Below are 14,674 nucleotides of genomic sequence, written 5' to 3' on the forward strand. Positions count from 1 at the left end.
TTTCAAATCACACGTGAGCTCAAAAAAAAAAAAAGAAGAAAAAGAAGAAATACTTCCAGTTGTGTTCCAGTGTTTGTCGAAGGCTCCCAACGGTTGCTGGAGCTGGGAGGCTTCTAATATGTTTTAGTCCTCAAAAACAACTTGCTTTGGGAAATTATTCTTGCGGTTTGGAGAACCGACTTTTACACATAAAACCACATCGGGAAAAAGACATACTTGTATTTAGTGCAGCCATTTCCTTTTGTCGAATGAGGGGCTTTTTGAACGTCACAATTCAATGCGTCAAGACTCGAGAAAGGTTTTTGCCGTAAATATTGAGCATGTTCATTGTTTAAGATATTTGGTGTCCACCTGTTTTGGACCCTAAAATCGGGATGAATCCACACACATCAGACCGAAAGACAATCTTATGGGTTAATCACGATTGGTTAGAATGGGGCACACACAATCCCCAAGAAATGCTGACTATCTTTGTGCTTGTGCTAAGAAAACAAATGGAATGTTGTCATTCAGCACTTTGCTTTTTGTGACTTCTTTTTTCCTTTGCAAACAGCTGACGGATTCGCTTTGGGTGCAGTAGTGGCGGCAGGCCAGGTGACGGTGCAAATCATCGTATTTTTAGCGGTGATTCTTCACAAGGTGAGAGTATTGCGATGGAATTATTCTGCATTGAAGGCCAGTGGGAAGTTGACACGAGTCCCTCTTGGACCTCACTCGATCAAACTTTAAAATGTTCCACTGAAAGGTGAAACAAAAAGCCATGGGTGGTGACATCAGCAAGCTGTTGGCTTTTGTTTGTGGAAAGCCGTCAAACCAGATTTTTCTGTTTTATTGGTAGCCTTAATCATGTTACCAAGTAACTTCAACTACAACTTCCCAGGTTTCTGGAATGCAGAAATGCTTTGAAGCAGCACACAATGCTCCATTTACACTGCAGGTCCAAATGCCCATTCTGACACATCTGTTTTTTTATGTCTTTTTGTCTTATTTCCATGTACATTTCAAGTGACACAAATCTGATATGACTCTTTACTCAGGGAGCCCACATGAAACCAACTTGTATGCGCTGTCGCCAAATTGCTTGTGTAATATTCCACAAGTGTCAACACTGAGCAGTGACAACATGGATTTAACACAGTTTACCTTTGACCTGGGCTGGTCCCTCCAATTTAATCACGATAACCTCCACATTAATCCACTCGCTGCAGCTGGCAATTGTTTTGCTCATTTAATGATCGACACACCTGTAATGTATCATATTATCCCATATCCAGTGCTTTTTGCAGTAAATCATCCCATTTGCAGTGGATAGGGACAGAGCCCTGCTGCGAAAAACCTTGAATAATAAATGCCCTCAAAAATGTTTACATTCCCAATTCAAATATTCCTAAACATTTTGATGTCCTTTCAAACTCATCTTAAACATTATCTTCAAGGGTTTACAGATGCTTAAAATTTTTTTAATAGTGCTTCTGCTTCTTCACCATACAAAGATCTTTTTGTATCACTACAGCATATTTCTTTCACATTACTACTTTCCGAATCATTTTGGCGTTTTAGGGTGTTACAGAAAGACAAAACAAACAAAAAAAAAAACAATTCAGCAAATACCTAAGGTAGGTTCCACAGGAAAAAAACAACAACAAAAACACTGAACATAATTTGTGTACAGCAGTTTTTATGCAGACGTATCCAAAGAGTGCTGCTGGATCCAGCTCAAAATTCTGAATCATGTTGTTGGAATCACAAAAGTGTGAATCCAGCCTGAAAAAATATTTCCCCCTTGTCTTGATAGGTTCCAGCAGCTTTTGGTTTGGTTGCCTTTCTGATGCACGCGGGCCTGGATAATAGGTCCATCCAGGGACATCTGTTGGCCTTTTCCGCTGCGGCACCAATTGTCGCCATCTCTACTTACTTCATCCTACACGCAGTAAGAGCACACAAACTAGTCCTTCTCTGTCGTCCCATAGTAGACGGCGACACTGATTGGGAATGTTTGTGTCTGCAGTCTTCCACGTCACCTCAGAACCAACTCACCGCTACGGGTGTCGGAATGCTCTTTTCGGCTGGGAGTTTCCTCTTTGTTGCCACAGTGCACGTTCTTCCTGACATCATCAGCGGTAACAGTCACGGTCGTGGGGGCCAACAGGCTGATCAGCTCCACCAGAAAAGACACTTGGGCCTCCAGGAGAGCTTCACTCTTGCTCTTGGGGTGGGGCTACCTGTGCTGCTGGCTCTGGAGCTTCATGAGTGAGAAGGACTTGGCAGCCCACACCTGCAAGAAAAACGGAGAATCTGCATAACTACAAATTGTAGTTCACTGAGAATGTGAATGCTGAGCAATGCAGTCACCAAGGTTACAGACCAAATAAGAAATGTACAGAGAACAACTATGGTGACTGCATCACAGCATATCACATAAATCCTGAGAGCAAAAAGGACGACGTCGGAACAGTCTGGATACTGGACGTCATGATTTTGCCTTGTGGACAAGTGGGCCAGTCTCCCAGACTATTTTCGGACAGTGCTGTACATTGAAAAAAAATATGAAATAAAAAAAAAAAAAAAAAAAGGGACTTCAGACAGGCTATGTGGCCAACCTAAACCTAAATCCCTATTTTCATTTAAAATACCACTGAGTCTCAGCTATGACATCATTGCTTTTCTTTCCATCATCTCACCCTCTTGTATAAAAAGCCCATTATTTCAAAACTCCCCCATTCTGAACAACGCACACTTTTTCCATGCTCACATATCTATAGAAAAATATTTCACTAATTTTAGCACTCTGTGAGCGTTCTTTCAGCATTCTAGTGATAATTTTGCCTGTGTGGCACAAAAATGGGACACAAAATATGTGTACCTCAACTATCTTGGGAGGCAACTTATCCATTTTAATTTGGTTCCAGGTAAATTTACCCTTGGGTCTACTTATGGTTGTGGAATACAACAGCTTTCCTTGGGGTGGGGGTGGGGCATGTGTGTGCAAAGAAAGCGATGGCTCATGTCATCCTTGGTGCACAATTTCCATTCCACAATAAAAACCGCGGCTGAAATGTTTTACCTTGATTCACAGGTTTTTCTTCATATCTGTTTATAGCATTCTGAAAATGGCATGGCTTTAGATGGATGAATATCTGTCCGTTTTTGTACAGCACTTGTCCTCATTAGTATCGAGGCTGAGTTGAAAGGTATTCCAGGTACTTCTCTTTGTGTGAGGGTGTGTGTATGTTCAGGTAAAGCCTTATGGGTTTGGACACCTATTGAATTAACAGCATGAGAAAGTGTACACGCATGTTCGACTGGAGTAAATTGTACGTACCCACCCCAATGACACAAGATTAACTGACAAACCATTTAACAACACAACAGTTACAGGAACAGGTTTTTAAATGCCTTGCTTGTCGTTTTATGTGGTAACGTGACACCGCGTGAGAGTGGTTAAAATTGTAGTGCAGTGATTGTAGATCACCCAGCAAATCAGAGATTTTGGTCAATACTCTGTCTAGAAATGTCGGATATACTGGCAAAATAATCTTTTTAAAACAAAGAAACAAAAACGGGACATCTTAAAACAAGTGGGGAAAAATCTGTCAATGGAGCAAGTATGAATTGACTTAAAAAGGGGAAATCCAGTGGTTTGCATGAACAATGTCTCCAATAGGTCATGTAATATGTACTCTATTTTGAGAATGTGACGTTAAATCCTCTCTCATTTAATAGTGTTTTGAGAAGATTTTTATCGCCAATGATGAATTTTCAGGGGCGCTGCCATTTTCGCGAGTCACATGACCTACGTGGGCGGATGTGATGTGTAACGTGCCCTTCCCAACGCTCGATTACGTGGGACACCATTTATGCCCAGCGCTGATTTCTCTGATTTATCCTCATCTGATGAAGAAATAGCAGTATTGGTTGATCGGGAAGACAGAGGAATACTTCCATATGGATTTGAACCTGTGGCTGTAAATAATGTTGAATATTCGGATGGTTCTTTGGGCGGATTGATGTGGAGTCTGACTACTCAGAGGCCTATGTGCAACATAAGTGCGTAAACAAAGGCCCCCGGAGCTACATGCCGGCAGCCACGGATGGTTTTTCGGACGGGAATGACGCGGAGTTGACGAGCGAGCTCCGGCGGAGGCCATTACGCGAGCTTCGGCGTCCGGGGAGGCCGTTAGCCGAGCTTCGGCGTCCGGGGAGGCCGTTAGCCGAGCTTCGGCGTCCGGGGAGGCCGTTAGCCGAGCTTCGGCGGCCGGGGAGGCCGTTAGCCGAGCTTCGGCGGCCGGGGAGGCCGTTAGCCGAGCTTCGGCGGCCGGGGAGGCCGTTAGCCGAGCTTCGGCGGCCGGGGAGTGAGCTAACGGCCTCCCCGGCCGTCGAAGCGGCTCGCTCGCCAGACCCCGCGTCATGCTCGTCTGAAGAACCATCCGCAGCATCCAGGGAGCAAGCTAACGACCTCCCCGGCTGCCAAAGCTCGGCTAATGGCCTCCACCGCCGAAGCTCAGCTAACGGCCCGCTGCAGAAGCTCGGCTCTCGGCCCGCCACCAGAGCTTGCTCGCCTAACTCCTCGTCATTCCCGTCCGAAGAACCATCCGTGGCTGCCATCTCGGAGCTCCACGGGCCTTTGTTTACGCACTTATGTCGCGCAAAGGCCTCCGAGTAGTCAGACTCCGCGACATTCCGTCCGAAGAACCATCCAAATATCCAACATTATTTACAGCCACAGGTTCAAATCTGTATGGAAGTATTCCTCCGTCTTCCTGATCAACCGATACTGCTATTTCTTCATCAGATGAGAATAAATCTGAGAAATAAGCGCTGGGCATAAATGGTGTCCCATGTAATCGAGCGTTTGTAACGGCACGTTTCACGTCACATCCACCCACATAGGTCATGTGACTTGCGAAAATGGCAACCCCCCTGAAAATTCGTAATTGTCGAGAAAAATCTTGAAACACTATTAAATGAGAGAGGATTTAACATCACATTGTCAAAATATAATACATATTACATGACCTATTGGATACATTGTTTATGCAAACCACTGGATTTCCCCTTTAATTATTTTCTTAAACTAAGCTCTTGTACCTTTAGTCTTTTTGTCTTGCTAAAGATTTGAACAAAGTCGAAACTGTTTTTAAATAAGTAGTTTTTTGCTAGAACTAAACTCATTAGGTAATTAGGTGTTTCTGCAGTGTAGTAACAGTATGAAGTTGGTCTATTTTTGTCCAACATGTGAAGTCAGCTGACCAAGAAGCAGGTTTTGCTTTTGCTCACGTTCTTCTTGGTCATTGTTTCTCAGCCTTTATTGAGCCTAGGAAGATATTTTACACACCAAAAATGTCACAAAACACCACCATACAATGTTAAAATATCTATATTTTGTACATGGTAATAATGATCACAAGTTACATATTTACTTACTTCTGTGAAATGTGGGCTTGTTTACATAAGTGGGTAGGAACTGAGCTACATTCACTCAAAAAACATTTTGGATCAATTGTACTTATCAGATTAGTTTTAATGAAGTACGCTTTTTCCATTTACTTGAATATTTATGCCACGAAGGGGTACTTTTACTCCATTACAATACTCTCTATGGCACTCGCTACTTTCATTTAACCATAAGTGCATGTGGGTTCTATTTGTAGACCTGTTTTCGACATCCATGTTGCAGGCTGTTGTTCCAATCCACTGTTATTACCACAGTGATGGTTGACTCAAGTTCACAAATCAAATGACACAAGAAAGTCACGTCTGCACACAAAATCTCCTATTGAGCTTCACGGGGCAATCAAAATGAATCATGACAGCCGCGCGCAACTTGGGTTTACATTACATAATACGAAAAACAACAGCTTTAACATGCTGCGTAGTTTTGTCACTGCCCAGAACACCTTGCTGTAAGATGCAGATGTTTTTGCTGTTGTTTTGGCTGCGCAGAATGCAGCAATGTCAAGTCCAAGTCGGTCACGTTCAAGTTGGTTTCAGTTGTTTATTTTCATCTCTCCTCTCAACCCCCATCCCCCAACCCTCCAAAAAAACCCTGAAAAAACCCAAATGAAAACAAACCAGTTGAGTTGTATATGTTCTAGGTCACATTAATGGTGAAAAAAAGTTTTAAAAGTATATATCTAGGTCAAAAAATAATTTTCAACACCAACCTGGCATTTGGAGTTTTTTCATTAGTTAACTAGCTGCAGGTCACCAATTTATTTCAGAGTACTGTACTTTCTTACTCTTGAGTAATTATTTGAAGGACTACTTTTTACTTCTACTCAAGTGATGTTACTCTAAAGTATCAGTATTCGAGTACAGTTTCTGGCTACTCTACCCACCTCCGCTTCTTGTAGTCGAATCAAACAATATTGACAATGGTAATATGTCGCGACATCTGTTAATTGTACCTTCTGCCATCAAGAGGAAGGAAGAGCATGTGGGAATCAGTGTTTGAGGGCCTGTTGAAGTTCTTCCATAAGAAACTCACCGAAGATCTCACTTATGTGCACTGTGAAGTTCAAGCACAGGCTTGCGGGAAGACCTTCCGACAGTGTTGTTGCCGTTTCACAGGTTCATGCGGCTGATAGAGGCGGCCAGCTGAGCTTCCTGAGCCATCTGCGCAAAAGAGCGACTTTGAGTCTGCTCCCTCACTCTTTCCTTCAAGTGAAAGGACGCCAGGGCCTGCTTGTGCGCCTCCTGCTGTTTGCGTTCCCGCTCTCGAAGCAGCATCTGGCACCTCCGTTCCTTCATGGCGACGCTGCTTTCCCTGACCTTCCTCAACACCTCCTCGTCTCTCTGCACACTCTCTCGCAGTCGCAGGTGCCGCAGCTGCCTGAGTTTGTTGTGCTGATGCGTCAGCTGGGCTCGCTTCTTTTGCCGGGCTGACGTGTGCTCGGCGGCTCTCTGAGTGCGCTGCTGACTCAGCTTGACCAGGAGCTGCTTGTGTGTGAGCTGCTGGATGCTCTGCAGCCTGGCTTTGAGTTGCGCTCTCAGAATCCGCTTCTCTTCTCGGGCTGCTTGCTCCTGTAGCTCCTGCAGGCGGGCCTCTACATCGCGGGCATGTTTTTCACAAGAATGCTGCGTCTTCCTCTCAAGTGCCCTCCTTAAACGTGACTCCTCCTCCACCACCTGTTTGTCCACTTGCTGTTTTAAGAGGATGTGGCGCAGCAGCTCCTTTCTGTTTTCCTCCTGGAGACGCTTCTTCTCCTTCTCCTCCAGCCGCAGTTTGCTCCTCCTTGCTCTCTGCTCCTTCTCCACAGCCCTCTGTCTTTCCTTGTCTCTCTGCCTTTTGTCCACCTCTTCCATTTCTCTCAGCACTTTCTCTCGGTCGCATTTCCTCCCTTGTGCTTCCTTGTGCGCAGTTGCCATCTGCCCACGACGCTGAGCCTCCACCTGCTCCTTCTGCCTCTTCCAGCGCTCCTCGTGCAACATCATCTCTCTTTTTAGTTGCACAGCTCTCTCTTCTTCCCAACGTGCTCTGAGTCTCCTGCGAGCCTCTAGCTCCTCGTGCCAGCGTTGCACACTTTGCATCAGCTGCTGTGTCCTCAATTTGTCTGCCTGTGCCTGCTGGGCCTCCTCCTGCCTACATGCCTCCTCTCGCTCCTTGTCCCTGCGGTGCCTGTGACAGAGGCGGTCCATCTCCTCCTGGTGCTTCACCAGCATGAGAGCTGCAATCTTGCGGTCCGTCTGAGATATCGGGACACGCATCTCCCTCCTTATGTCTTCAGTTAGCCTCTGCAGCTTCTTCTGGATAGCTGGAGAGTGTCTGAGGTCACCGAGGCTGCAGATTGTGTTCCTGTCTGGCTCCCTCCCAGCAGAGCACAATGTTTTACTCGCACATCTATCCCGAATACACAAATGTGCATATGGAATAGGATCAGTTCTCTCATGACCGATGTCACTTTTCAGCTTGGTGTCATGTCTCGTTTCCAGGCTTGAGACTTTTGTAATGATTGGCCACCTGTCAACCTGCTGGATAATCCTTTCCCTCTCATCTCGGCACATTTGCAAAAGCTTCCGTCTGTCCTTTTCGTAGGATTCGTGCATAATTTTCACTGCCTCTGAAGGCATGTCACACTGAACAGACGATAAATCATTCGGCGATCTCATCAGAAGGTCAACAGGTTTGATGCCAAGTCGTGCACAGGACTCTAAGGAACGGGGACTAGTTAAAACGTACCTGCTCTTTTCTGCGTCAGCAGTTTCAAAGTTGTTCAGATCCAAGTGAGGTAAAGGTGAAGATGACCTCAGCTCCCCCATATTGAAACGAGACCTATGTTACCTGACTGCAAAGGTGCACAAAGAATTGCTTCAAAGTGGACTAGTGCTCAGCCTGTTCACTGGGTTGACAGGATCAAGAAAGGATTAGTGTGTCCATGTGACACGTACCTTTATACCTGAAATAAGAGAGAAATGCAGTCACTCAAAACAAATGCCATTCTTATTCTTTTCCATTCGGCTCTTCCCGTTAGGGGGTCGTCACAGCGTGTCATTTTAGATGAACGCATATTTGTTTGGCACAATTTAACGCCGGATGCCCTTCCTGACACAACCCCTCTGCATTTAGATGGGAGAGAAGCTTACACCACCTGGTATTCCCAGGCGGTCTCCCATCCAAGATAATTTTGTGAAATCAGCATTTAGGAAGGACAAATAATAAAGGGAATAATGAAAAAAAAATGCGGTTCCCCAACTTATATTGTTACATTTCATTAAAATTATTTTGTTGTAAATTCTGATTGCACAGGGTGGCTATATAAGTGTCTTTATAATTAAAATAACAAAAGAACAAATGAAGAGAAATTTGTGGAAATTATTACAAAATAAGTGTGTATATAAATATGCACATTTTGACAAGCTGGCAGGTGTGACAAGAGAGAGTTGTCCAAATCTGAGAAAAATGTTGGAATTGTCATGGTCGAGGTTTTGGTTTATTTAGCTTTTAACATGTTTTACTGTGGCGGCACAGTGGCTCATCGGGTAAAATGTTGGCCTCACAGTTCTGCGGTCCCGGGTTCAACCCCGGACCTACCTGTGTGGAGTTTGCATCTTCTCCCCATGCCTGCGTGGGTTTCCTCTGGGCACTCTGGTTTCCTCCCACATTGCCCAAAACATGCAACATTAATTGGACACTCTAAGTGTGATTGTGAGTGCGGCTGTTTGTCATGTCATGATGTGCCCTGTGATAGGCTGGCAACCAGTTCAGGGTATACCCCGCCTCCTGCCCGTTAACAACTTGGATAGGCTCCAGCACTCCCCGTGACCCACGTGAGGATAAGCGGTTAAAAAAATGCGTGTGTGTATGTGTGTATATATATATATATATATATATATATATATATATATATATACACACACACACATTCTGCCTGTTTTTGTGGCGTAACTACGGAAAACGCTTCCGTTCATAACTGTTTAACTTTTGGAAAAAAAACCAAAAAATATTCAGAATCTAATTAGATTGCTGTGATTTGCCCATAAGATTCACTTGAATGGAACTGCAATTGTACTTATTATTTTATACACATTAATGGCCCATGTAATCACAGAACACGCAACAAAAACATGTATCAAAATGATCTACAGCACCGTAGTCACCTTTTTACGGCAGCTGACAGAGATTTGGGACACGTGTAGTTGCCATGGCAAGACAAAAGACGGCAACAAAAACAAGAGCTGCTTTGCGTTGTCCTGTTCTTTACAACTTTCCTTAGCACCCCACCTAGCGTCCAGTTCATGCTTGGAGGACCGCGAAATTGGGGTTTCCAGAGCAACTGCAGACGAGGAGACGAAGTTTCTCTTCCAGTGGGGTTTGTCTGCAAGATGGCGAAAACCATGCTGGCCTCAGGAGGGGAAAGAAAGGAGTTAATGATCAGTCTTTGCAGGGTGAGTGGTCGTAAAATAGGTAGATTATGTGGTAGATGCTCTTCTTCCCCTCACTGACATGAAATCAAACTAAACACCTGTTTTAGGTAATTTCGGTTACCAAATGTTTGTAAAAACTCCTTTGTTTGCTCAAAGCTAATGTATAGAAGGATTTTTTTAAAGGCAGTGTTTCATTTCTTCAAAGTCAGAAGTTTGTATACATTGTATTCATATTTGCAGCATACCATTGGTTTTGAAGTGTATTACTTGGGTCAAATGTTTTTTTTTTTTTTTTTTAATCCTTCCAGCAGTTTCAAACATTAGTGGGCAGGAATGTTGCCCCATTCCTCCCGACAGAACCTGTGTAGCTGAGGCAAGTTTGTACATGGAGTGCCGAATATTTTTTTTTTAGGTGGTACTTGGTGTCAAAAGTTGGAGAACCATTGCATCATAATGTTTAGTGTGCTTACTTGGCATGATTCAAACAGTCACATATTGAGTACTCAGTCGGTGATTGAATCTGTACACCATCAATGAAGGGACATTGCTTCAGTCACAGGCCTTTTTCTTTCCCCAATCACGTTCCCTGCTCCCATCAGTTGTTTGCATTGGAAGTGAAATGGCAGCAATTGAGTCCTCATTGTTCTGAGGTACACTCTCTCTCTCTGTTGCTCTGACAGGTGTCCTTTGGCATGGATTCACTTGGATGGAAAATGGGGAGAAGGAGCAGATTGGAGATCAAGTGAGTGGTTATCTTGACACACATGCGGTGCCCACCTTCCTCCATGCCTAAGTTGTTATTGACTAGTCCATTTGATAGGAACTTATTTAAAGCCTTTCATATATATATATATATATATATATATATATATATATATTTTTTTTTTTTTTTTTAAGGCAGACAGATGGCAGTTAACTGCCTTTATTACTTAGCTGTTGTTTTCAATGAACACATGGCCAGGGGCTGGGCGGTCATGTGATTTCCTGGTTCCATTTGATTGGTCAAATCAAGTCAAACGTCGTTATCGCTTATGTCTGACTGGTGAAACCGACTCCTGGAACATGACATGAAATGTTCAGCTCAATCTGACAGTAAAAATGTCGTGTCTTTTCTTAAAGGTCAGCTGACATGTAAAGCATAATTTTTAGTGTTTTTTTTTTTTTTATTAAAAAAAAAAAGTCAGCCGGAATGGACCTCTCCGTTTTTTCACCACACATCAGGACGTTGTTGTATATGGATTTTTATATCTCCCGCCATGAAAATCCTCTCGAGGCATTTGTGTTGGAGAAGAACCAGGAAGTGACATTTGTTGCAGTCGCGGGGTCGAGTGTTTATATTGGTTTATATCATTTGTACAGGCGAAAAATTACATGTTTTTTTTCCATTGTGTTAGCCAAAATGCCAGCTCGTCGTATTGCTGGATTTTGCTCGAACACCCGGGAGGATGGATTCACACTCCACACTTTTCCAAAACACCTGGTTCGTCGTGAAAAATGGATTGCACAGGTGCAAAGGGCGAGAGCTTTGTGGGTTCTAAATGACAGGTAGGCATGTATAGAGCTATTAAAAAAAATAATAGTTGGGGGGAACTATTTTGTCTCACAGTTTATAGCATATGTTATGTGTGAATTTAGAATAAATCCCCTTGGTCAAACGGGGGAAACTATAACAAAGCACTCGTATTGCGTTTAAAACAATTTCATCACACACACAATACAATGCAACACAAAACAATAACAAAATAGAAGTGCAAAGACAGTTTAGTAGCGTGTAACATGGGCTAACTAGACGTAGAGTCACCAAACTCGAAAAATGTCTCAGAAAGCAAAAATAATAAAAAGCTCCGTCTGCATCCGACAACGTAATCCTTCTATCACAACGTAACAAAAGATAATAACTTCATAAAGTACATAAGTCAGGGGTGCTAAACGTATCGATGTGACAGGCCGGCATTGTTAATGTCCGCCGGCAGCCCGGCGTTGTTGTCAACCGACGGCAGTCCGGCGTTGTTGTCGCTCGTCGCGCCCCCCCACCACCAGTGAAGTAGTTACTTCGCCCGGAATGGGTCCTCCCGAGTACGCTATGTACATAAGACTTGTAATAGAGATTGGAAATCGAACAATTATAGGCTTGTCATTTTGAATATTTCATCGGGTTCCTCGTCCATCTGTCGGGGAGTCTGTTGTGAGTTAGAAGTGATCCGCATATGATCTAAATATAGCTCGAAACGATAGGGTAATATTGCCCCGGTCACTTCACTCAAATCTGAGATGTTATCTTTTTCGAAATGAGCTTCAGTCTCAGAAGGGTCCTCAGAAAAATCTGAAAATCTCTTTTGTTCGTCTCCCGTAGCATGTGGCACAGCGTCTTCTCGATGGCGACTGTCCCAGTGTGACATCTGCAAATGACGTTGCAGGTAATATTGCCGCCACTGGGATGTCGAGTGGGACTTACGCAACTTTGCGCATTAATGAGATGCTCTCCGCTCATTTTTTTTTTCATATAGACGTTGAAGTGAATAATATTGTACGTAGTTTTCTTAACAATATCAATTTTAGAACGTATATATGGCTGTCAGTTGACATTTAACAGAATTATTCATGTAAAAGTAAAGTATGGTACATTTGAACCACTTTGACCTCTACAATTTTTCCAAGATATTATTTAAGTAAATGTAACTGGGTATATGTAGTACATTACGACCAGTGTTGCCAGAGTTACCTAAAGACTCTTCAATGATAGAGACAGACAAGACTGTAGGAATCCTGCTTATTTTTTGAGTTCTGTGGTTTTTGATTGTGTCGGGGTGCTTGGAGGCAACTGTGTGTGTGTTTATGTATGTGTGTTGAAGCTGAATGGGGCGGGGGTATTTTGGCATGTGTGTGTCTGACAAAAGTGAGAGTGGCGGTTTGATGTTGTTGGGCTTGGGGGAAACAAACAGGACTGTATTTAATGTTTTTAAAAATGCAGCCAGCATTACTCATTATGTTTGCATGATAATGTTTTTGGTAGCTTTTCCTCATTCTATCACCCAACAACTCACACACATGTGCACACAGACACACAATCATATCTGTTCCCACCATCGTAATTTTTAAGCTAAGAGCAAGAAAATCTTTTTGTTCCCGGAGACAGTCACAGTATTGACTTACATTCAGATGATTATATGACAAACACAATTAGCTGTAATTCCACACGGCTCCTCTACCCTGGATATACTCTTATAGGTAGACTGGACTTGTAATACCTTCCATAACCATAGAATGGTATCATTCTCATTGTCTCCTGGAACATTTAAAGAGACAGGCACCCTTTATTCTGCTTCTTATGTTTCCCCCCTCCTTCCCTGTGCGTTTCCCTCCTTGCGCGTCATCCCTGCACTGACGCGAGGTTGAAATGCATCCAAGGCTGGAAAGCATCACTTGTCATCTCACGCTCATATGATTAGGTCGGATTCTTTATGTAATGTAGATTTGTATATAATGATGGCTTGAAAGAATGTCACCGATGTACCACAGGCAATGCAAGGCAGCACATCTATTAGTCATTCAAGCGTGCACGTTTTTTAAAGCTCTTCCTTCCCGGGTGATGCTGTGTCTGACTGACGAGGATGCAGTTCTGCAGGAAGGTCCTCTGCAAGCCTTGTAGTGCCAGAGTCACTTCACCAGAAGAGAATATGGAATACAAGATGGGTGGCTGCATCGGAATTTCACCAAGACAGGTAACCGGCGGGCAAAGCTGCTGTGTTGTGTCAATAACCGTGAGAGAATTCGAAAGGAAAAGAGAATACGAGCGTTGTTGTGATGGAGGAATGGCGACATCACTTGTGGAGAAGCAGAGCGAAAAGTGAGGAAAAGGGGAAGCCAAAAGGAGATGGTGCATGCTGTGCAAATGCTACAAGCAACTGGAGAATAGAGTTGTTCAACATTTAACATTATTAAGACCGCCATAGATTGACACTCGTCATATGAGTGTCTAGAAATGGCTCACAGCGACCTCTGTTTAACCCACTTTTGTATCTGCTTTGTCCAAACTTCACTAGGACCGCATCCTTTCCTCTAATTGGTTGCCTCTATTTAGCAGACCCACTTGGGAGAGCACTTGTTTATGTTGACAGCGCTGGTTCGGAAGCAGAAAGGAAGGCAAACATCTTTGCTCGTGATGTAGAGAAATTTGAGAAAAACGTTTGGAGGTCAGGAATGCGTGGAATATCCATCCATTTTCTTAGCCGCTCATCATCACAAGGGTTGTGGGGAGTGCTGGAGCCTATCCCAGCTGTCAACGGGCAGGAGGCAGGGTACACCCTGAACTGGTTGCCAGCCAATCACAAGGCACATCGAGACAAACAGCCACACTCACAGTCACACCTAGGGGCAATTTAGAGTGTCCAATTAATGTTGCATGTTTTTGGGATGTGGGAGGAAACTGGAGTGCCCGGAGGAAACCCACGCAGGCACGGGGAGAACATGCAAACTCCACACAGGCGGGTCTGGGATTGAACCCGGGACCTCAGAACTGTGAGCCCAACGCTTTACCAGCTGACCACCGTTCCGCCAGTGTGGAATATTTTAATTCATATTTCACGTTTACTGAGGTAGCACAGAGACAATGTTACATTCCAAATACTATAAAATGTTGGTTTAGAGCAGTGCTTCTCAATTATTTTCTGTTAAATAAAATCAATAAATAATAACAACTTCAAATTCAGTTCAGCAACTTTAACTCAGGAGCACAATATATAAAACACTTAAACAATGAATAAATCTGCTATGGTGTGCGTTTTGTTTTTTTTTGCACTGAGCAATTTGG

General features: G+C 43.6%; 3 protein-coding genes across 11 annotated transcripts in view; 2 read left to right on the forward strand and 1 right to left on the reverse strand.

The window, feature by feature from the left end:
* LOC133509564 (CSC1-like protein 2) overlaps nucleotides 1-2,254 on the forward strand; it is a 25,906-nt gene extending 23,652 nt beyond the window's left edge. For all 4 annotated transcript variants that reach the window (XM_061836706.1, XM_061836707.1, XM_061836708.1 and 1 more), the window contains 3 exons: nucleotides 554-639; nucleotides 1,796-1,930; nucleotides 2,009-2,254. In XM_061836706.1, coding sequence (XP_061692690.1) covers nucleotides 554-639; nucleotides 1,796-1,930; nucleotides 2,009-2,254 — 467 coding nt within the window. The remainder of the gene's footprint in view (nucleotides 1-553; nucleotides 640-1,795; nucleotides 1,931-2,008) is intronic.
* On the reverse strand, nucleotides 1,782-9,711 carry LOC133509566 (coiled-coil domain-containing protein 177). 3 transcript variants are annotated; one of them, XR_009797381.1, is made up of 4 exons: nucleotides 9,598-9,711; nucleotides 8,180-8,396; nucleotides 2,038-2,275; nucleotides 1,782-1,921 (listed from the first exon to the last, which is right to left on the reverse strand). XR_009797381.1 is itself a non-coding variant. In XM_061836716.1 (3 exons), the coding sequence occupies exon 2, from the start codon at nucleotides 8,257-8,259 to the stop codon at nucleotides 6,565-6,567; it is 1,695 nt and encodes a 564-aa protein (XP_061692700.1). In that variant the 5' UTR covers nucleotides 8,260-8,396; nucleotides 9,598-9,711; the 3' UTR covers nucleotides 2,178-2,275; nucleotides 6,488-6,564. The 3 variants fall into 3 exon arrangements, 2 of the variants coding, with proteins under 2 accessions (XP_061692700.1, XP_061692701.1); XM_061836716.1 differs by lacking the exon at nucleotides 1,782-1,921 and having other exon boundaries at nucleotides 2,178-2,275; nucleotides 6,488-8,396; XM_061836717.1 differs by lacking the exons at nucleotides 1,782-1,921; nucleotides 9,598-9,711 and adding an exon at nucleotides 9,032-9,096 and having other exon boundaries at nucleotides 2,178-2,275; nucleotides 6,488-8,396.
* Nucleotides 9,712-9,748: 37 nt separating this feature from the next.
* The window catches only part of tacc2 (transforming, acidic coiled-coil containing protein 2), a 55,890-nt gene continuing 50,964 nt past the window's right edge, over nucleotides 9,749-14,674 (forward strand). For 2 of the 4 annotated variants that reach the window (XM_061836701.1, XM_061836704.1), the window contains exons 1-4: nucleotides 9,749-9,885; nucleotides 10,545-10,606; nucleotides 12,218-12,281; nucleotides 13,437-13,586. In XM_061836701.1, the coding sequence (XP_061692685.1) occupies nucleotides 13,476-13,586 (111 nt within the window). In that variant the 5' untranslated portion in view covers nucleotides 9,749-9,885; nucleotides 10,545-10,606; nucleotides 12,218-12,281; nucleotides 13,437-13,475. Of the gene's footprint in view, nucleotides 9,886-10,544; nucleotides 10,607-11,258; nucleotides 11,410-12,217; nucleotides 12,282-13,436; nucleotides 13,587-14,674 lie in introns of those variants that run through there. The other 2 variants (XM_061836702.1, XM_061836703.1) reach the window with 2 other exon arrangements.

The sequence above is a fragment of the Syngnathoides biaculeatus genome, chromosome 12 (assembly GCF_019802595.1).
Source record: "Syngnathoides biaculeatus isolate LvHL_M chromosome 12, ASM1980259v1, whole genome shotgun sequence".
Lineage (NCBI taxonomy): Eukaryota > Metazoa > Chordata > Actinopteri > Syngnathiformes > Syngnathidae > Syngnathoides > Syngnathoides biaculeatus.

Coding starts and splice junctions, on each gene's coding strand:
- LOC133509566 (XM_061836716.1), bottom strand. CDS start 8,259: ATGGGGGAGCTGAGGTCATCTTCACCTTTACCTCACTTGGATCTGAAC.